Source organism: Mesoplodon bidens (genome assembly GCF_964165515.1).
Source record: "Mesoplodon bidens genome assembly, chromosome: 5".
Taxonomy (NCBI): Eukaryota; Metazoa; Chordata; class Mammalia; order Artiodactyla; family Ziphiidae; genus Mesoplodon; species Mesoplodon bidens.
The window spans coordinates 115,598,244-115,621,459 of NC_138161.1; the positions used below are offsets into that span (position 1 = coordinate 115,598,244).

A 23,216-nucleotide genomic window follows, 5' to 3' on the forward strand; every position below is an offset into this window, starting at 1 on the left:
AGCCTGGGTCAAGATTCTCCTTGCAAAGTCTCAGAACAGACTTGCCTCTTGCCAAAGGAAATGCAAGTGTGCAGCTGCAGAGGCCTTAGCTGTAAATGAAATGACATGTGTGAGGCACTTTCACACAGTCTGGCCTATAAATGTTAGGTTCCAGAGCCCCCTCTGTAAGTTGAGGGCTGGGCGAATGCATTCTCCCCCCGCCTCCCCCAGGCTCTCTCCACCATGTGCCAGACTCCTCTCACATCAGGCCTGCACCCAGCCTGGAACAAAACAACTAGCTCTGTCCAGCTCTGGCTTCCATGCCTCAATGCCATGTCAACAACTCCTGAAAAATAGTCTTCAGAGGAGAAGATGTTGACATATCCTCAATTACATTCTGTGATTCTCCACATGCTGTCTGGAAAATGCATTAGTCCAGTATATTCATTTGCTAGGGCAGCCATAACCAAAAGACCACAGATTAGGTGGTTTAAACAACAAATGTATTTTCTCACAGTTCTGGAGGCTAGAAGTCCAAGATCAAGGTGTCCGCAGGTTTGGTTTCCTCTGAGGACTTTCTCCTTGGCTTGTAGATGGCTACCTTTCAGCTGCATCCTCACATGGCCTTTCCTCTGTGCATGGGCATCCCTGTTGTCTATGTGTCCGAATTTCCTCTTTTTATAAGGATAGCAGTCAGATTGAATTAGGGCCCAGCCGTAACGCCCTATCTCCAAATACAGTCACAGTTTGAAGTACTGAGGGTTAGAGCTTCAGGATATAAATTTGGGAGTGGATACAATTCAGAAGAACTGGATTCAAGTCCATTTCCTGGTTGTGTGATCATAGGCAAGTTGCTAAGCCTCTCTGAGCTTTTGCTTCCTCATTTGCAAACTGGGCTCTGGGGTTTTGTGAGAATGAAAGGAATTACCATGTGGCAAGTGCCTGGCACACAGTGGGTGCTTAAGGAATGCTGGTTTCCCTCTCAGCCTATATGTGGGAATGTTTAGACTCTTGTATATACAAGACATGTTGCTTATGGACCTGGTGGGGTGGGAGGAGAGGACTGCTCATGGCTTCTTTTAGCCCTGTACTACCCCATGAAGAAGGAAGGCTGCTACAGAGCAGATGCATTAGGACATTTTTCCGACCACTGTGATGGTGCAGGGCGCAGGAAGCAGATCAGGTGTCAAGCACATAAGAGAGCATCAGTAACTCTCTTTAGGTGTGGGCACCTAACACCCCTTGGCATCTGAACTGGATGAGAGGTTGAAGTTTTGGTATAGATTGAGCTGGACTTTCTAAAGCCTGAAAATGAGAGTTGGTTTATACCTGAAACTGACAGCAAAAGCTATGATTCCTCTTTGAACTATTGCCTGGGATCTGTGAAAGGGGGATGTGATAGAGCTTGTTTAAGAACCTAAAGCTTTCTGGGACTTCCTTGGTGGTTAAGACTCTGCACTCCCTATGCAGGGGGCCCGGGTTCAATCCCTGGTCAGAGAACTAGATCCCATATGCATGTCGCAACCAAGAGTTCACATGCCACAACTAAGGAGTCTGAAGGCTACAACTAAGGAGCTGGTGAGCCGCAACTAAGAAGCCCATGAGCCTCAACTAAGGAGCCCGCCTGCTGCAACCTAGACCTGGCGCAACAAAATAAGTAAATAAATAAATATAAAAAAAAATTTTTTTAAACCTGGTTATTAGTACTTGTTACTTCTTTGTTGTTTTATGTCCCTTAATACCTCTCAAAGTACCAAAGGTTCAGATCTTTCAACTTTTCCCGCAACACAAGGGTCAATTTAAAGCATTCTCTTAATTGAGTTTTCCCCTTTGAATAAAACTTCATATCTCACTTGATTTTACCAATTTTCCACAGAAAACCTCTTACAAAGCACTTTTTAAAAAGCGTGTTAAAATAAAGACCATATATGACAAGCTGACAGTTAACGTCATACTAAATGGTGAAAAGCTGAAAGTTTTCCCTCTACTATCAGGAACAAGAAAAGAGTGCCCACTGTCATCATTTCTATTCTATATATCACTAGAAGTCCTAGCCAGAGCATTAGGCGAGAAAAAGTAATAGAAGGCATCTAAATTGGAAAAGAAGAAATAAAATTGTCTCTGTTTTCAGATTACATGATATTACATAGAGAACACCTTAAAGACTCCACAAACAAGCTACTGAAACTAATAAACAGGTTCAGTAAAGTTGCAGGATATAAAATCAACATAGAAAAATCAGTTGTCTTTTTAGAATTAACAATGAAATATCTGAAAAAGAAATTAAGAGAACAATTCCATTTTCAATTGCATAAAATAAAATAAAATACTTAGGAATAAGTTTAACCAAGGAAATGAGAGATCAGTACACTGAAAACTATAAAACACTGCTGAAAGAAATTGAAGAAGACACATATAAATGGAAATATATCCTGTGTTCATTGATTGGAAGAATTAATATTGTTAACATTTCCATGCTACCCAAGGCCATCTAAAGATTCAGTGCAATCCCTATCAAGAGTCCAATGGAAGTTTTAAGAGAAGTAGAAAAAACAATCCTACAATTTATATGGAACCACAAAAGACCCTGATAACCAAAGCCATCTTGCACAGGAAGAACAAAGCTGGAGGTATTACATTACCTGATTTCAAAATATATTACAAAGCTATATTAATCAAAATTGTATGAGACTAGCATAAAAACAGACATGTAGATGAATAAAAGAGAACAGAGAGCCCAGAAATAAAATCCACACATTTATGGTCAATTGATTTCAAAAAAGTGCAACAACATACAATGGAGAAAGGACAGTCTCTTCCATGAATGGTGTTGGGAAAGCTGGATAGCCACAAGCAGAAGAATAAAATTGGATCCTTATCTCACACCATATACAAAAATCAACTCAAATGGATTAAAGTCTAAAACATATGATCTGAAACTATAAAAATACTGGAAGAAAACATAGGGGAAAGGCTTCTTGACATTGGTGTGTGCAATCCTTTTTTAGATAAGACCGCAAAAAGCACAGGCAATGAAAAAAAGATAGTCAAATGAGGTTGTATTAAACTAAAAAGCCTCTGTATAGCAAAAGAAACAAGAAACAGTGAAGGAACAACCTATGGGATGGGGAAAATATCTGCCAACCATACATCTGATAAGGGATTAATATCCAAAATATATAGGGAACTCAAACAACTCAAGCAAGAATACAAATAACCTGATTTTAAAAAGGGCAAGAACCTGAGTAGATATTTTTCCAAAGACACCCAAATGGTCAACAGGTATATGAAAAAGTGTTCAACATCACTAATCATCAGGGAAATGCAAATCAAACCGCAATGAGATATCACACCACACCTGAATGGCTATTATCAAAATAATAAAAGATGAAGTGCTGACAAGAAAAAAACCCCGTGCTCTGTTGGTGAGAATGTAATGTACAGCCATTATGGAAAACAAAAACATTCAGATCACAGCAATAGATGAACCTGGAGGACATTACACTAAATGAAATAAAAGAAGCCAGGCACAGAAAGGCAAATACTACAGGACCTCACTTATATATGGAACCTAAAAAAGTCAAATTCCTAGAAACAAGGAGTGGAATGGTGGTTGCCAGGGGTTGTGGGTGGGGTAAATAGGGAGATGTTGGTCAAAGGGAACAAAGCTGCAGAATTACGCAGGATGAATAAGTTCCGAAGACCTAATGTACAGCATGGTGACTGATATTAACAATACTATATTGTATACTATTTGAAATTTGCTAGGGGAGTAGATCTTAAGTGTTCTCACACCATCGCCCCCCAGATGGTAACTATGTGAGGAGTTGGATATGTTAGTTAGTTTGACTGTGGTAATCATTTCACAATGTATACATATTATCAAAACATCATACTGTAAACCTTAAATATATATATTTTTGTTTGTCAATTATGCCTCAGTAAAGCTGCAGGAGGTGTGGGGGGGTACTTTCCTGGTGGCGCAGTGGTTAAGAATCCACCTGTCAATGCAGGGGACAGGGGTTCAAGCCCTGGTCCAGGAAGATCCCACATGCCATGGAGCAACTAAGCCCATGCGCCACAACTATTGAGCCTGCGCTCTAGAGCCCGTGAGCCACAACTACTGAGCCCACGTGCCACAACTACTGAAGCCCACATGCCACAACTACTGAAGCCCGCGCGCCTAGAGCCAGTGCTCCGCAACAAGAGAAGCCACTGCAATGAGAAGCCTGTGCACTGCAATGAAGAGTAGCCCCCGCGCGCCGCAACTAGAGAAAGCCCGTGCACAGCAATGAAGACCCAACACAGCCATTAATTAATTAATTAAATGAAAACGAAAGGAAAAAAAAAAAAGCTGGGGGGAAAGCATGTTAAAGGTGCCACCAACACAACTGCAGCCTGTGTCTTTGTAATACAGGTTTCTCCAGGCTTGGAGGTATGACCTGCTCATAATAATAGTTCAGCCCTTCTGTGGGGAGTTCAGGTCCTCAATGCCCTCCCAGGTTCTCCCTATGGGAAGTACTCCTGTTCAAGTCTGTATTCAGATAGCCCTAACCTGTTAATCCTGATGCATCCTCACATGGGGCTGGAGATGTGTTCCTGCTCACCACTGCCCTTCCAGCTCTGAGTACAGGCACTTTTGGTGCCGTAGTGCCAGGCAACAGGGAGAGGTCCCCTGTCGTGCTCACTCGTGTATCTATTCCCACCGCTCCTCCCTCTGCCCCTGCAGGGATGGGCTGTAGTCGAAAGAGGGGGAAACACACAGAGACCCCAGTGATTTAAGGTCCTCCTCTTCTGAGGGCTCGAGTGCAAGTGTGGGTGATGGGAGGGGTAAAGGGTGGAAGCCAGGGCCATCTGAGTCACACTGTGGGGCAGGGCGGGGCGGTGCAGGGGTCCCAGTCTCTGCAGTCATCTGAAGGCCTGGCTGGGGCTGGAGGCTCTTCAGAGACCTCAGTTCCTGGCCACACAGACTTTTTCACAAGGCTTTGTGAGTGTCTTCATGACACATCAACAGGCTTCCCCAAGTACAGCGATCCAAGAGTGAGAAAAAGGAAAAGGCCACAGCCTTTTGTGACCTAGTCCCGGAAGTGACACACTGTCACTGGAACCCAGTCACTGAGTCCAGGCCACAGTCAAAGGAAGGAGAGTTAAGCTCCACCTCTTGAAGGCAGAGCACCAAAAAAACCGTGGCCATTCCCCCACTATCTGCTCTTCTTGAGTCGAGCCTGTGCTTTCCAACCTGCTCTTTCCTTCTCAGAAGGCTTCTTGGTTCCTTTTGCATCCTCGCCAGCTCCCCGCCCTGAATCTGCAGGGGGCACACAGCTGGTCCTTCTCTTGAGCTTAGCACTCTTTCTCCAACTATGTGACATTGTCACCCAGAACCAATTCACGGCTGACACCGTCTTCCCCCTCCTGACACCCTGTGTTTTGGAAATGAGGCACACCTGAATAGCAGAAAAATGGGCCAAGTTTTCTCTCTTAGATGCCTGGAACTAAAAACTTATGAATCTGGGGTAAACAGGTCTAACTTGAGCGTGCATCAGATCACCCAGAGGACTTGTTAAAACACAGATTTCTGAGTTTCCAAGACTCAGAAGTCTTGGAAGCTGGGTGGGGATTTGCAGTTCTTATGTTTCCAGGTGCTGCTGCTGGTCCATGGACCACACTTTGAGAACCACTGGTCTAAGGGTTAAGTTAGCAAAATAAGTGTATCTTCAGTGACTGAAATTATTAGGGTATACTTACTCAGATGACCGTTTTTCACAGGGAAATTTGGATAAGCTTACAACTTCCTTGGAAAATTCTACTTTGTGGCAGTCTTCTTCTGTCTCTTATCTTCTCCCTATGTTCCTGCCCTCCCTTTAAACATCGCATCCACCTTAAAAGCATACATAACCGTATTTTAAGATTTCCGTTTGTAACGATATTTCAATTCATCGGAGTACAGATTCTCAGAATTGAGGCACTCTGGAAGAGGCCTGTGGTTTGCAAATTCAAAAACATATTTTGAACTGAGGTCAATTTAAAATATATATCATTACTTCTTTTTGGCCTTTCTTACATGCTCCAAATTTCTTTTACCATCCCCCCACCCCACCGCCTTATGTATCAGTTTCAATCGTCTTTATAAAAGTGAACAGCTCTTGAATTAGGAACTTCACAAACTCAAGGCAACTGATAAGTGGTGGCATCCAATATTCAAATGACCTTCTAAAGTAATTTTCCATTTTTATTCCTGCCCTATTTCAGTCAGTCTGGGAGATTCCTGGAAAGAACATGTGCTAAAAGAATTTCCATTTCCATTTCCATTAGTAGGTGGCTCCATAAGTAGCCCATTTGTTTTATTTTTCTGTGGATCATTCTCAACCCTATTTGCCCAAGTTGAGTCACACTGTCAAAGAAAGCTTAAATGGTTTATATTCAAAGAGCTCAAACTTGTTTGTCCTGGTGTGCAATTATAAACACATTTAGAGAAAAAGGAAAAGAAAGCCATACCAATATATACTATTTTTCTGTCAGTGACCTCTCTGTCTCCAGCCTATTTCTACTTAAAATGGAGTCCAGCTTTTAAAAAATAATGAATGTAAAGCGTTTATTACATAATGACTTAGAGGCAGGATCACTATGTATTAAAAGACCTACTGGGAGGCAATTTTCCAAGTTAAGGCCCCAAAGCCAAGGTCTTTGAGGAGTCCTTCCTCCCCCATGTCTGCAGGTCTCATGAACGCCATGTCCTGTTCTGGTGAGTTCCTTTACACAGGAATTTGTGGAGCAGCCTCAGCTGCACACAATAAACAAATGGAACCTAATCAAATTTTATAAGCTTTTGCACAGCAAAGGAAACCATAAACAAAATGAAAAGACAACCTACGGACTGGGAGAAAGTATTTGCAAATGATGTGACTGACAAGGGCTGAATTTCCAAAATATACAAACAGCTCATACAGCTTAATTATCAGAAAATCAAACAACCCAATCAAAAAGTAAGCAGAAGACCTAAATAGACATTTCTCCAAAGAAGACATACAGATGGCCAACAGCCACATGAAAAGATGCTCAACATCGTTAATAACTACAGAAATACAAGTCAGTGCACTCACCACTAGGGTTAAGAACTTAGGGGTCAATTTCAACCACTTTTCACAATTTCAACCACTTTTCACTTTGCACACGGAGGTCCAGTGCAGACAAATGGCTGTGAAATATGCATTAATTGGCTGTAGCCAATTTTCTCTGATGTGCCCTAACAGGAGAGAGCTGTGGCATGGATAATGCCAAAGAGTGAATAATATAAAAATAATTTCTGTTTGGTTTGGGAAAGCAGCACGTGACTTCCCGGCCGCAGACTGGCCTGGCTAATTCAGTTTGGTTCAAATGAATATGCCTTTTCCTGATTTTACACTGACAGCCCAGGCCTGTGCTGAGCTGTGGAAGGAAGGTGGCCAAATTAAAAGCTGGCTGTGGCCAGTTTCCCAATGGGAACAGACAAGCTGTCAAAGGCACACAGTCACTATAGGGATATGGGGACTTCTCTTACCACAGTGGGACAAAGCTAGCTCTGTGACTCCATGAGGGTTGGAGGCCAGAGGCAGAAGAGGGTGTGAAGGGAGAGGGGTTAATGGTGATCAAAGCACTCTTTTGTGCAAGGTTTCCTGCTAAGCATTTCTGTAAACACACATGCTCCAGGCAACTCTGAGTTAGGTGTTCTATTTCCTCCCCCCATTACAGAGATGAGGAAACTGAGGCTCGGAGTGGTATAACCACCAAAGCAGAGCAGGGTGGAAATTCAGGCTTATCATCCTCTGCCCAAGAGAAGAGTCCCGGCCCAAAGTTGAAAAATGAGCTGTTGATGGACCTGGGTCAGATCCTTAGATTTTAAGTCTTGGTGAATGAACTTTGGCCCCCTTATTTTTCAGCTCTAACAGTCTTACGGCAGCAGTAGAGAGACCTCCAGAAGTGCCCTGCGGCAGCGGAACTGACAGAGAGCCCCAGTGGAGGCTCCCTGAAACCTGTCTCTAGCATCTGTGCTGAGCCTGCATCTCCCAGGCACCATGTGGCTCCCCTCCCATGTCTGCGTCCAGAAGCATGTGAAGGGGGGGGCCCTTTCCCGGGAGACATGGATCTCGGATAGAAGCCTTGCCAAAGCTTCCTTGGACTGCGTGGCAACCAGGGTGCTCCCACCCAACCTTCCCTCCTGCCCTCCTTTCCTGGAGTCTGGTCTTCATTGCGTCTGATGGCCCTCCCAGCCTTCCCAGCCCCTCCCATTTCCTCTCACACAGATGTTTCCCTTAATAAAATTCTCACATTTAATCCCATCTTGCCATCTGCTTCTCAAAGGACCTGGACTGAAGTAATGCCTCTCCCCACTGGTGCCCCAGCCATGCACACATCACCATGGGTGGAAGAGGGAGCAAAGGAGGTCACCTTCTGCTGATTCACCTGGGGACCCTGGCCTGAGATCCTGAAGGTGCAGATGACAGAGGCAATATGTTTGCCTTCGTCACTGGTCTCAGTGCCATGAAGGAAGGAAGTCGAAGTGGCAAGTAATTGACTAGCACTCCCATTTGCCCTAATTCAACTGCCAAGAAGTCACTTTTTGTTGCAGGTGACCACAAGCACAAACAACAGTTTGGATTTTTTCCCCCATCTTGTTAGGTCCCTTGGGGAAGATATTCAAGCCCTGCACCCTCAGTAACTCCTTGTGGGGAGATTTTCTTGCCATCTTTTGCTCCCCGTGAAGGAAGAGAGCACATAAACGATATCCTGATTCTAAAACACCTAGAAGGAAGTGCTCCACGGTCATCAGTATCATTTAGCATTGTTCTGGAAGTACTAGCCAATGCCACCAGATGAGAGAAAGGAAGAAGAGGTTAGAGAGAATTCATTAAGGTACAGAATTAGTATACAAAATATGCAAACAATAGCCAAATATAAATATAGTGGAAGATAAGAACTTATTTACAATAGTGACAAAACAGAATAATGTCTACGAACAAGTTTAACAAAAGTTGTGTAGTGCCAATAGGATGAGAATTTTAAAACTCCATGGAGGAACAGAAAAAATACTTTAATAAATTCAATGATACCTTATTCTTGAATAGAAATAAAAGTTTAAGATCCAATTATCCAAATATTCATATTTAATACAATATTTAATACATACCCATTTAACGCCACTCTGTATTAACCACATCTTATTTTCTGTAATGCTGATGCTTTGACACCTGGGCCTTGCTGACCCCAGGGACTGCCCCTCCCAGGTTAGCTAGTTGGCAAACTCTCTTTTTATATGCAAATCAACCCTGAGCCCATGATCCCAACCTCCCTCTTTATCGTGCTCTGCATTGGGCTCTCACATTCCAGGCCTCTTATCTCCCTGTCCTAATCACCACAGGGTCAGGTACCAGATGCCTGGGGCAGCCCCTGCGTCCTGGAGCCCATGGATATTGTTCAAACTAGCCAATCCTAAACCTGCTTAATCTGCCTCACCTGTTTCTTTCCAAGGAAAGCACGGTAAAGGCTTCAGCTCTAAGTTGCCTCTTTCTCTGTGCCCGGAGAACACCTTCACCCTTTCCCCGTGCAGCCCTGCACGGTGTGGGACCCTCTCCCCTCCAGAACTGTAAGAAACTATCTTTTCTTGGCAATCGTCTCCTGATCTGTCGGCCTTGCTGAATGTGAAGTCCTTCTATTAATGCACTAAATTTTAAAATGTACTCCAATGAAAATACTAGATTTTTTGTGCTACTAGAGTTAATACAGAAAAATAATCAAATGAAGATAAGCATGAAAGCTCTGAAGAAGAATGACGTAGGCAGAGTGGTGGGGAGAGGGCACAGCTGGACGGTGGACGAAGGGCGGGGGGCGAGAACAGCACCATGAGTTATGAAATGGAGTTAGGAGTGTAGTGGATGTAAATTTCAGTGCACAGCACTCAAGTGTGAAAGAAATACTTATTTCCAGTAACTCAACTTTACTTTTGACCTCCATTAGGAGGAGGAACTTGGCCCAGTTCCATCAGGGCCTCGAGGCCCAGACCCCAGCCCTACAGGGCTCTAAGGACGGTGGGGCTTGTCTAACCCAGGCACCAGGGCTGGGCTTTGATCCTCCGTGGCTCACCTCTCCACGCTGCACCCTCAGAATTGTTTGTTGCGGCTTTTTGTGATATAAACCCCCCGGGGTCGCCACCCCTGCAAGTAAATGTCCGTGATGTATATATCACTATATACACTTAGCAATATGTAGATTCTTCAAGGGGGAGCCCACAGAGGAGCTTGCCAAACAGAGCAGGAGGAGGCAGGCCCTGGAAGATGAGGGGTGAGTAGTGAAGAAGGTACACGCAGGGTGCTGTAGGAGGGCTGGGAGAGAGGACAGCTTCACGCAAGAGGTGACAACATGGCTGATACCACATGGCAAACGGCGGGGAGCACACAGAGCTCAGGCTAGGGTGAAAGCGGGTCTGATTTCCTGAGCCCTCCCTGACCACTGGGGTGAGGAGGCAGTGCCTGGGAACACGCTGGGACCAGAGAATGAGCCTCAGGATGAACCAGGTAGCTGCAGACTAAGCACTCCGCAGAGCTGGCTCCAGTGACCCCTGGGAGGAAGATCATGGATGATGCCATCTCTGGATATTTCCAGGCCTGAGTCAAAATTTAAAGTGTTCCCTTCAAACTTTGAAACTGGAGATCCAGGGGTTTCTAGCTGTGCCTTTTCTCTCTGCTCCCTAACTGCAGGGGTAACCACACAACCTGGATTTACCATGGGTTCACTGACCAGCTAGCCTCTCTCCTAGAAGAAAAGGCCTTGGAGGGGAGGGACGATCCAAGATAATCCAGTGAAAAACAGAGGCTTAGGCAGCCTTGCCTGTCAGATCTGAACCCAAGGGGTACTTTAATCTGCACCTTACCTTTGGGAGGATTTCACAGGATCTTCAATTTCCTTTATCCACATTACTCCATTATTCAGATGAGCAGCAGCCAATGCAACCAGAAGACACCAGATGATTCAAACTTCATCTGTATACATTTCACTCTCCACAGCAGTCAGCAGAGTCAGTTTTACCATAGCTTCTCAGTCATAATTCCCATCTGGAATTTAATTGGTTTCCAACTTTCTTAATATACTCATATGCAATTCCATCCTAGTCACTCTAAGTTTGCATTTATCAATACTTTAATCATGTGCCACTTCTTCATGGTAGTGCACTGCTTCCCCACTGCCTAGAAAAGTGTCTTAAAAACAGTAAAGGAAGTTGGTGCAGCCGCTATGGGAAACAGAATGGAGGTTCCTCAAAAAACTAAAAATAGAACTACCATACAATCCAGCAATTCCACTTCTGGGTATTTATCCAAAGAAAATAAAAACATTAATTCAAAAAGATATATGCACCCCTATGTTCATTGCAGAATTATTTACAATAGCCAAGGTATGGAAACAACCTCAATGTCCATTCATAGATGACTGGATAAGGAAGATATGGTGTTAATATATATATAATATACTACTACTCAGCCATACAAAGAATGAAATCTTGCCATTTGCAGCAACATGGATAGATGTGGAGGGTGGTATGCTAAGTAAGTCAAACAGAGAAAAACAAATACTGTATGATTTCGCTTACATGTGGAATCTAAAAAACAAAACAAATGAACAAACAAAATAAAACAGACTCATAGGTACAGAGAATAAACTGGTGGTTGCCAGAAGGAAGGAGGGTGGAAGGATAGATGAAATAGGGGACAAGGTTTAAGAGGTAAAAACTTCTAGCTATAAAATAAATAAGTCATGAGGATGTAATGTACACATAGGGAACATAATCACTAATATTGTAACAACTTTGTATGGTAACAGATGGTAACCGGTCTTATTGTGGTGACCATTTCATAATGTATAAAAATATCAAATCACCATGTTGTACACCTGAAACTAATACAATATTGTATGTTTCTTATAATTCAGTTAAAAGTAGTAACAGAACAAATACATTTTTGGAAGCAATATTATTTTCATTTTCCTTTGGTGTTCAAAATCCTATTATTTCTTTGTAACAGATCTGAGATCTTTTTCCCTAAGGAAAACATACTCAAGTGACATAATAAGCTGAGCTACTTCAGAGGTGCATATATGAAATAACCATAGAAAATATCCACTGAGCTATTTCCAAACATCATGAATTCTCATTCAGCTATTATCCAGTGAGCAGGTAGCTGTTTAAGGAAATAAAAACACATAGTCCCTGTCTTCCAGGAAATGACTCATCTATTTGGGAAATAAGACCCATTTACTTGCAAAGTGAAACCACACTGCTAAATAGGACACAATTCCAGCCAACATTCTCCTCTTCTCTAAAGTTGCATCTTCCTAAAACACAATGGCATTTATTGAGTGCCTTCTATATACCCGGCACTGGGCTTCTGGATAACTTCTTGAACCCCTAAACAACCCCATGAAGTATGAAAGGTTTGGGAAAGAATATCAGTAGAGGAACTAACCTGATAAGTCATTTCCAAGCCTGAATTCTCAGCGTTCCTAAATTAAGAAAACAACCATAATCTTTCAAAGTTCAGTTTTTATGAGGCACTTGAGTATTCAACATACTAGGATCACGTAAGAATGTTCCTTATTAAACTAGGGGATACAAAATATTTACCAAGTAAACTTTGACTATCAACCAACAGATTCATTTTAGAGGGGCTTATTCAATATCTTATCCTTCTAAGGAAAGATCCCATTTATAAAGCAGGCAGTCAGTGGACAGTGCTCCTGGACTAATATGACCTTTGTTCAGACTGACCTCTGCTGGTCAGTCTATTAACCTGCCAATTTTTTTTTCTCTCTTGAGATAATGACTAGAGAAGGAGCCTTTTCCCCAAATTACATCTAGTATCCAGATTTATATAGTTCAACTCAGAAATATTCATCAAGCCCTCAATCTTTCAGCAAAATCTTACCTAGCACTTGGCCACCAGAGGCCAGCGTCCACAGGCAGAGTAGGACACTGATGAGATTACATAAGCCGCCCACTCTCTGCCCTCCTTGGATATTCCCTATGCTCTTCTGCAGCCCAGGCTCTCTAGTCTGTATCTCAGAACTACATAAGAGGACCTGCCAGGGCGCCTGATCTCAAGGGCCTGTCAGGCAAAGCCACAGCTCCCTGCAAGGATCTCCTGGGTTCACACCTCGAAGCTGGAGTCCACGACACTGTGGAGGTCACTCAGGCCCCTAACTAGCCAACGGATATAAGTCTGATGTGTACGGTACAGTCAAACTAGCTGAACTTGGATATAAAGTCCTATACTCCAGCTCATATATAAAACTGCAGATAATAAACAAGAATGACCCTGAAAATAAGTGATACTTTTCCATTTCTAATATTTTCTTAAAACAATGTCTGTTTCTGGTAATACAATTACATAATTATTTTTACTTTAAAATCTTATAAAAGTAGGAAAAACATAAGAGGGAAATAAAAATTACTTAAATCCCATCACCAAGTTATATTAAAATTTTGGTTTATTTTGTGCCCACCTTTTTTCTCTATGTATTTGTGTATGAGTAAAGATGTATATCCTGACCTGGACCCATCCATTTTTGTAGCTGTGATTATTTCTCCATTAATAAATATTCATTCTTTAACACAATTTTTATTTTATGATGTTGACAGATCATAATTTACATAACCAATGTCTTATTATTAAACATTGTGGTTGTTCCTAAACAAAACTATGCTGAATGGCCTAATATATATAAATATTTGACCAAATGTTTTATTATTTCTTTAAAATACATTCTTGAAATAGGCCCACTGGGTCAAAAGTTATGGGGTATGAACATTTTATGATTGCAAATACAAGCAATGCTAGAATTCCTCTATGGAATTTGTACCAATTTCATCTTCCACCCCAGCACAGCACTCCTCTCCTCACTTCACCCTCACCAAACACTGAAAATTATAATTTAAAAAGTGCTTTGCTAAGTGGCTGGGGTAAAAAAAAAGGGTTTTCTTTTTAACTTACATACTCATTTGTATTCATACTCATACTTTTATTGATCATTTGTGTTTTTCTGTTAATTATGCATTCATGCCCTTTCCCCAGTTTTCTACTAGTGCATTAATATTTTTCTTATTTATAAGAATTCTTTACATACTAAGGCTGTTGATTCTGTTGGTCTCAATGTGGTACACATAAACTAAGGTTGATAATACAAATATACCCTGAAATTATTAGTTTGGGTGTGGTGTGACTTCTCCTTTGGCTTAATAAATTCTTTCCTGAAAAACAAAACAGAACAAAAACCCAACTCATAAGATGTAGAACAAGCCCCATTAAATACTGGGTAGACTAAGGTTGGGTAGACTAAGGTATGAAGTGGTCAACGGATAAACTATGAAGGAGAGATAGTCTAGGTACTCCAACTTACTGAACATGCCTCTACATTGCATAGTTCTTGAAGCTTTTTTCTTCGAAGATATTATTAAAAGATATGTGACTTTAAGAATGGATTTACTTAAAAGAATACTGATGTGTCATTCAATAAACCAGTTATGATGCTATTTAGTAAACCCCTATTTCATCTGTAAATGGTTATTTCTGTGGTAGAATACTGGTATCTTTTTGTGTTTTTAATCAATTCCTGCACTATAAAATGTCATTTAGAAATGTTTTTATTTTTCTTTGCAGAACAATTTTAACATTATAGTAATTTGGCTGTGGAAAATAAAATTCCATCTTACAGGAAAGAGAAATCTCCTCAAGTCACTCATTGGCATCTTTATTTACATATTAGAGCGGGTCAGCCAGTGAAAATCCTAGAAAAAGAAAAGACAACAAACATTCAGTCAAAAGAAATAACTGTGTCAAACTATATCCTGTTTTGCTTGCTCTAAAATCTAGAAGTCCCACTATAGCCACACTAGCCACAGTGGTGGTAAAGTGAAGTTTGTCTTTGGTGTAGAGCTTTTCCCCAAAAGAAGCTAAAAGTCCATTAGTGAATCTTGTTGTCTTGTCCTACAAAACAACCTAACATCACTTTCTGGATCTTCCCCCATTAACAGTAATCAGGGCACAAAAAACCTAGAGTCTGAAAGAACCAGAAGTACATGCAAAAGAAGAGAGGAATTTACAAAACAGAAATAGAGTCACAGATGTAGAAAAAAAACTTATGGTTACCAATGGGGAAAAGGGGGAGAGGGATAAACTGGGAGATTGGAATTGACATATATACACACTATTATATATAAAATAGATAACTAATAAGAACCTACTGTATAGCACAGGGAACTCTACTCAATACTCTGTAATGTACTATATGGGAATAGAATCTAAAAAAGAGTGGATGTATGTATATGTATAACTGATTCACTTTGCTGTACAGTAGAAACTAACACAACATTGTAAATCAACTATACTCCAAAAAAAAATTAATTAAAAAAAAACAAAAGAGAGAGAGGGGATGAAGGAGGCCCAAAGAGGACCGCAAGCTCCCACGTTTAAGAAGAACTTGAGGGGCCTCCCTGGTGGCGCAGTGGTTGAGAGTCCGCCTGCCGATGCAGGGGATACGGGTTCGTGCCCCGGTCTGGGAGGATCCCATATGCCGCGGAGCGGCTGGGCCCGTGAGCCATGGCCGCTGGGCCTGCGCATCCGGAGCCTGTGCTCCGCAACGGGAGAGGCCACAACAGTGAGAGGCCCGCATACCGCAAAAAGAAAAAAAAAAAAAAAAAAAAAAAGAAGAACTTGAGGAGAAAAAGCAGTGCGTGGAAGCCTTGCCCAGGACTAAAACCATCCTACCCATGTGGCCTGGACACAGGCAACTGCAGAGATTAGTTCTTCCCTGTATTTATAGCAGGAAGCAGCCAGCTACGTCATGCATTGATGACAAATGGTAACCACTAGTTTGTCCTCTATATCTGTGAGTCTGTTTCTCTTCTGTTATATTCGTTTTATTTTAGATTCCACATATAAGTGATAATATACAGTGTTCTTCTTTCTTTGTCTGACTTATTTCACTAAGCATAATATCCTCTAGGTCCATCCGTGTTGTTGCAGATCATGGAATTTCCTTCTTTTTATGACTGAGTAATATTCCATTGTATATCTATACCACATCTTCTTTATCCATTCCTCTGTCGATGGACACTTAGCTTGCTTCCATATCTTGGATATCGTAAATAACGTTGCTACGAACACTAGGGTGCATGTATCTTTTCAGACTCACAGATACAGACAACAAATTAGTGGTCACCAGTGGGGAGAGGGATTGGGGGAGGGACAAGATACGGGTATGAGATTAAGAGAACCAAATTACTATGTATAAAATAAATAAGCTACAAGGATATATTGCACAGCACAGAGAATATAGCCAATATTTTATAATAACTTTATGAATAATTTTATAAAAGTGTAATCTATAAAAATATTGAATCACTATGTTGTACACCTAAAACTAACATGATATTGCAAAATCAACTATACTTCATTTTTAAAAAATGACAAATGGTAATGGACACACAATCAATCAATGAAAAATAAACAGCTTAGAAACTGTAATATATGGGGAATTCTACTGGAATGAAGATAAATAATGTTGAAGTGGTAGATGCAAAAAATACAAGGATAATCCTCATGGAATTACACAAGAGGAAATAAGAACTTGTATTCTCCAGCAATAGCCCCCAAATTCATAGAGAATTCAGAGAATAGACCGTTAGAAGCAGATCATTTAGAAAGGCGTTAGCAGAGAAGGGACAATCAATTAGGGCCCTTCTGTGACTAACACAGGTCTCAAGTCTATTTTGTCTGTGTGTTCTGAATGTGCTTACCAAGCCCCTTGTGGCTTTAGTTTCCTTAGTGCTCTGATGCCCTGATGCCAGGAGGAGGGCACCCTGGTTGCAAAACTGACATCCCAGCTATTGAAAAGCATATACTCAGCTACAGATAAAATGACATGCGATTTTAAAACGTATCTATTGGGTGTCTAGCTTGCAGAAATCATTTCAACAAATCGTTATTTTTTTTCAAGGCAATCAGTAAACCCACAAAGGTACTGAGTAGGTCCTGAAGGTTGTTAATCCTACCTGAAAACAGTCTGCCTGCTTGCTCCACATACATCCCTGCTAATGCCACCTACCCCATCACCTTTCTGGCCTAGCCTTTCTGTGCTCACCATCCCCATCACCATGCTTCTTCTTAAGTATCTCTTCTCTCTGCTATGAGAAGAGCCTACGAGAGGCTATGCCAAAGCCTCTCTCTTTCTAAATTTTAATTGAAGTATAATAGACATACAACCTTATATTAGTTTCAGGTATACAACATAATGATTTGATATTTGTACACATCGAGAAATGATCACTACAATAAACCTAGTTAACAGCCATCACCATATATAGTCACAGAAATTTTTCTTGTAATGAGAACTTTTAATATCTACTGTCTTAGCAACTTTCAAACATGCAACACAGTATTATTAACTACAGTCACCATGCTGTGCATTACATCTCCAATGACTTTATTTTATAATTGGAAACTTATACCTTTTGACCCCCATCACCCATTTTGCCCACTCCCCACCCCCCAACTCTGGCAACCAACAATCTGTTTTCTGTATCTATGAGCTTGGTTGTTTTGTTTGTTCTAGGTTCCATAAGAGAGATTATATGATACTTGTCTTTCTCTGTCTGACTTAAGTCATACAGCATAACGCCCTCAAGGCCCATCCACGTTGTTGCAATGCTAAGATTTCATTCTTTTTTTATGGCTAAATAATAATCCATTGCGTATATATACACCACATTTCCTTTATCCAGTCATCCACTGTAGACTGTTGCATATCTTGGCTACTATAAATAATGCTGCAATAAACAAGGAACTCTTTTAGAGTTAGTGTTTTAATTTTCTTCCCATAAATACACAGAAGTGGAATTGCTGGATAACATGGTAGTTTTGCATTTAATTTTTTGAGGAAACTCCATATTGCTTTCCATAATGGCTGCATGTACTTATATTGCCACCAAGAGGGCACAAGGATTCCCCTTTTCTCTACATCCTTGCCAACACTTATTTCTTGTCTTTTGATAACAGCCATTCTAACATGTATGAGGTGATACCTCATTGTGGTTTTGATTTGCATTTCCCTGATGATTAGTGAGCATCTTTTCACATACCTGTTGACCACCTGTATGTCTTCTTTGGAAAAATGTCTATTCATATTTTCTGCCCATTTTTTAATTGGATTGTTTTTTGCTATTGAGTTAAATGAGTTCTTTATATTTTTTGATATTAATCCCGTATCAGACAATATGATTTCAAATATTTTCTCCCATTCAATAGGTTGCCTTTTTGTTTTGTTGATGATTCCCTTTACTGTGCAGAAGCTTTTTAGTTTGAGGTAGTCCCACTTTATTTTTGCTTATGTTGCCTTAGCTTTTGTGTCAAATTTAAAAAATTATCTCCAAGACCAGCGTCAAGGAGCTTACTGTCAGTTTTCCTCTAGGAATTTTATGGTTTCAGGTCTTATATTCAAATCTTTCATCCATTTTGAGTTAATTATTGTGTATAGTGTAAGATCGTGGTCCAGTTTCATTCTCTTGCATGTGGCTACCTAGTTTTCTCAACACCATTTACTGAAGAGACTGTCCTTACCCCACTGTATATTCTTTTCTCCTTTGTCATAAATTAATTGATCATATATGCATGGCTTTATTTCTGGGGTCTCTATTCTGTTCTATTGATCTATGTGTCTGTTTTAATGCCAATACCATATTGTTTTGATTAATAAAATCTTGTAATATATTTTGAAATCAAGTAATTTAATACCTCCAGCTTTGTTCTTTCTAAGATTGCTCTAATTTGAGGTCTTTTGTGGTTCCACACAAATTTTAGGATTGTTTGTTCTATTTCTGTGAAAAATGCCATTAAAATTCTGATAAGAGGGCTTTCCTGGTGGCGCAGTGGTTGGGAGTCCACCTGCCGATGCAGGGGATGCGGGTTCTTGCCCCGGTCCGGGAAGATCCCACATGCCGCGGAGCGGCTGGGCCCGTGAGCCATGGCCGCCGAGCCTGCGCATCTGGAGCCTGTGCTCCGCAATGGGAGAGGCCACAACAGTGAGAGGCCCACGTACCGCCAAAAAAAAAAAAAAAAAATTCTGATAAGAGATTGCACTGAATCTGCATATTGCTTTGGGTAGTATGGACAGCTTAACAATATGAATTCTTCCAATCCGAGAGCATGGAATAGTTTCCATTTCTTTGTGCCTTCTTCAATTTTTTTCATTAATGTCTTATAGTTTTCAGTGTACAGATCTTTCATCTCCTTGGTTAAATTTATTCCTAGGTATTTTATTCTTTTTGATGCAGTTGTAAATGAGATTGTTTTAATTTCTCTGATAGTTTGTTGTTACTGTATAGAAACACAACAGAAATCTGTGTTAATTTTGTATCCTACAACTTTACTGAATTTATTATAATAGTTTTTCAGTGGAGTTTTTAGGGTTTTCTATATATAATGTCACACCATCTGCAAATAGTAACACTTCTACTTCTTTGCTTCCAATTTGGATGCTTTTCATTTCTTTTTCTTGCCTAATTGCTCTGGATAGGACCTCCAATACCATGTTGAATAAAAGTGGTAAGACTGAGCATCCTAGTCTTGGTCCTGATCTTAGAGGAAGCTCTAGCTTTTCACTGTTAAATATGATCTTAGCTGTGGGCTTGTGACACATGACCTTGATTATGTTGACGTATGTTCCCTCTATAACCACTTTGTTGAGATTTTTTTTGTCATAAATAGAATTCACCAACGAAGCCATCTGGTCCTGAACTTTTGTTTGAGAGGTTCTGATTATTGATTCAATCTCCTAACTTGTAATCGGTCTGTTCAGATTTTCTATTTCTTTATGACTCAGTCTTGGTAGGTTATATGTTTCTAGGAATTTATCCATTTATTCTAGGTTGTCAAATTTATTGGTATATAATTATTCATAGTAGTCTCTATGAAATTTTATATTTCCATGGTATCAGTTGTAATGGTTCATCTTTCATTTCTGATTTTATTTATTTGAGTCCTCTCTCTTTTTTTCTTGGTGAGTCTAGCTAAAGCTTTGTCAATTTTATCTTTTTAAAGAATCAGCTCTTAGGTCCAGTGGTCTTTTCTATTGTCTTTTTAGGCTCTATTTCATTTATTTGTGCTCTGATCTTTGTTATTTCCTTCCTTCTACTAACTTTGGGCTTTGTTTTTTTCCTAGTTCCCTCAGGTGTAAAGTTAGGTTGTTTGATTTTTGTTGTTGTTGTTTTTTGAGGTAGGCTTTTACTGCTATGAACCTCCTGCTTAGAACTGCTTCTGCTGTGTCCCATAAATTTTGATATGTTGTATTTCCATTTTCATTTATCTCAAAGACATTAAAAAATTTTTCTTTTGATTGCTTCTTCGACCCCTTGGTTGTTCAGTGGCATGCTGTTTTATCTCCACATATTTGTGAATTTTCTAGTTTTCTTCTTGTAATTCACTTCTAGTTTCACACCACTGTGGTTGGAAAAGATGCTTTTAATCTTCTTAAATATATGAAGATTTGTTTTGTGGCCTAACATATGATCTATCTTGGAGAACATTCCATCTGCACTTGAAGAATGTATAACATTCCATCTGCACTTGAAGAATGTATATTCTGCTGCTTTTGGATGGAATGTTCTGAGTATATCTGTTAAGGCCATCTGTTCTAATGTGTCATTTAAGGCTGATGTGTCCTAACTGATTTTCTGTCTGGATGAGCTATCCATTGATGTAAATGGGTATTAAAGTCTCCGACTATTATCGTATTGCTGTCTATTTCTCCTTTTAGGTCTGTTAATATTTGCATATATATATGCACTCCTATGTTGTGTGCATAAATATTTACAAATGTTATGTCCTATTGTTGGACTGACCCCTTTATCATTGTGCAATGCCCTTCTTTGTGCCTTATTACAGTCTTTGTTTTAAAGTCTATTTTATCTGATATAAGTATAGCTACCCCAGCTTTCTTTTGATTTCCAATTGTATGAATTATCTTTTTCCATCTCTTCACTTTCAGTCTCTTTGTGTCCTTATATCTGAAGTGAGTCTCTTATAGGCAGCATATAGATGTGCCTTATTTTTATCCATTCAGCCACTCCATTTATTTTGATTTATTTTTTGCGGTACACGGGCCTCTCACTGTTGTGGACTCTCCCGTTGTGGAGCACAGGCTCTGGACGTGCAGGCTCAGCGGCCATGACCCATGGGCCCAGCCGCTCCGTGGCATGTGGGATCCTCCCAGACTGGGGCACGAACCCGTGTCCCCTGCGTCGGCAGGCGGACTGTCAACCACAGCGCCACCAGGGAAGCCCCACTCTATTTATTTTGATTCAAGAATCTAATCCATTAATACTTGAAGTTATTATTGATAGGTAGGTACTTATTGCCATTTTGCTGTTTTCTGGCTGTTGTGTAGTTCCCCTTTGTTCCTTTCACCAACGTCCTTGATATCTGTCTTACAGAAACAGATTTTCAGTAGAATTCTATATATTTCATAGTTTCCAAATTAATTTATATTTCATTGATTGTCCAGGTATCCGTTCTGCCCATTTATCCACTGTCTTGTTCAAAAAAGAAAAACATCTAACAGCAGATACATGTATAAAGAACCAAGACAAAAACTACTTGAAAAAAGTAAAACACTGAAAACAGCAGCTGATATGCAAGGTGCAGCCATGGAGGCCAGGTATATAAGAGAAAGCAAAAGTAGCTGGACCAGAATCAGTGTACAAAATATGAAAAGCAACTTAATCTGGGATGGGAAAGGAACATACTACACACTTTGTCATTTATTTTACTGCTATAGTCTACACCGTAGCTTTGCTTTAGAGGCCAAAGTAACTAACTCTGAATATAATTGCATAAGTTACCCTATTATAGTCTCATATCCCGTTGTGCTTCCTCCTCCACTCTCTGTCTTCCAGCCACTTTGGCTTTCTTTCAATTCCTTGGATTTGCCGTGCTCCCTCCTGCCAAAGAGCCTTTGCACATCTTTTCCCTCACTTCTTTGCTGAGTTTGTCCCTACTTATCCTTCAGCTCTCAGTTTAAGCATCACTTCTGAGAAGTCTTCCTGGTGACTCAAATATAAATCAAATTCCTTTGTGGGGTTTTTTGTTTGTTTAAATTTATTTTATTGAAGTATAGTTGATTTACAATGTTGCATTAATTTCTGCTATACAGCGAAGTGATTCAGTTATATATGTGTGTGTGTGTGTGTGTGTGTGTATACACACACACATTCTTTTTCATATTCTTTTCCATTATGGTTTATAATAGAATTTTGAATATAGTTTCCTGTGTTATACAGTAGGACCTTGTTGTTTACCCATTTTATATATAATAGTTAGCACAGGCTAATCCTAAACTCCCAATCCATCCCTCCCCCACTCCCTCTCCACCTTGGCAACCATAAGTCTGTTCTCTATATCTATCTGTTTCTGTTTCGTAGATAAGTCCATCTGTCATATTTTAGATTCCACATACAAGTGATATCATATGGTATTTGTCTTTCACTTTCTTACTTCACTTAGTATGATACTATCTAGGTCCATCCATGTTGCTGCAAATGGCATTATTTCATCCTTTTTTATGGCTGAGTAGTATTCCACTGTATATATATATACACTACATCTTCATCTGTCATTGGACATTTAGGATGCTTCCATGTCTTGGCTGCTGTAAATAGTGCTGCAGTGAACACTGAGGTGCGTGTATCTTTTCAAATTATGGTTTTCTCCACATATAAGCCCAGCAGCAGGACGCTAGATCATGTGGCAAATCTGTTTTTAGTTTTTTGAGGAACCTGCATACTATTTTCCACAGTATGGAAATTTATATTCCCATCAACAGTGTAGGAGGGTTCCCTTTCTCCACACACCTCTTGGGTTCCTTTGTTTCGTATTTATTCAGAACTGGGTTTCTTTTCTTCAGAGGAATTGCCTCACTCTATTGTGATACATTCAGTTGAGAGGTGAGTGGACTGCACTCTCCTACTGGACAGTAAACTCCATGAGGTTAGGGCCGAGCCTGGTTTGCTCACTATGCTATTCTTAGCACCTGGCACAGCACACCTAACACATGCCTCGACAAATATTCATTGAACAAACAAATGAAAGTGACAAGCTCAGAAACAGTTTAGACAGAACTCAGTAAATGATAGGGTGTTCTATTTGGTAGATACTTTTGAGGGTGGG

The 23,216-nt window shown here is 40.4% G+C and overlaps 1 protein-coding gene across 4 annotated transcripts in view; it reads right to left on the reverse strand.

Moving 5' to 3' along the window:
- The window catches only part of HACL1 (2-hydroxyacyl-CoA lyase 1), a 100,911-nt gene that overhangs the window by 46,362 nt on the left and 31,333 nt on the right, over positions 1 to 23,216 (reverse strand). Inside the window, exons 17-20 of one of the 4 annotated variants that reach the window (XR_014015993.1) lie at positions 14,711 to 14,785; positions 14,125 to 14,248; positions 12,468 to 12,504; positions 10,883 to 11,063 (exon numbers count right to left, since the gene is read on the reverse strand). Coding sequence is in view for 2 of the 4 variants with exons in the window: in XM_081235953.1 (XP_081092079.1) it covers positions 14,753 to 14,785 (33 nt within the window). In the remaining 2 variants the exon portion in view is untranslated. Of the gene's footprint in view, positions 1 to 10,882; positions 11,064 to 12,467; positions 12,505 to 13,706; positions 14,249 to 14,625; positions 14,786 to 23,216 lie in introns of those variants that run through there. The other 3 variants (XR_014015992.1, XM_081235953.1, XM_081235952.1) reach the window with 3 other exon arrangements.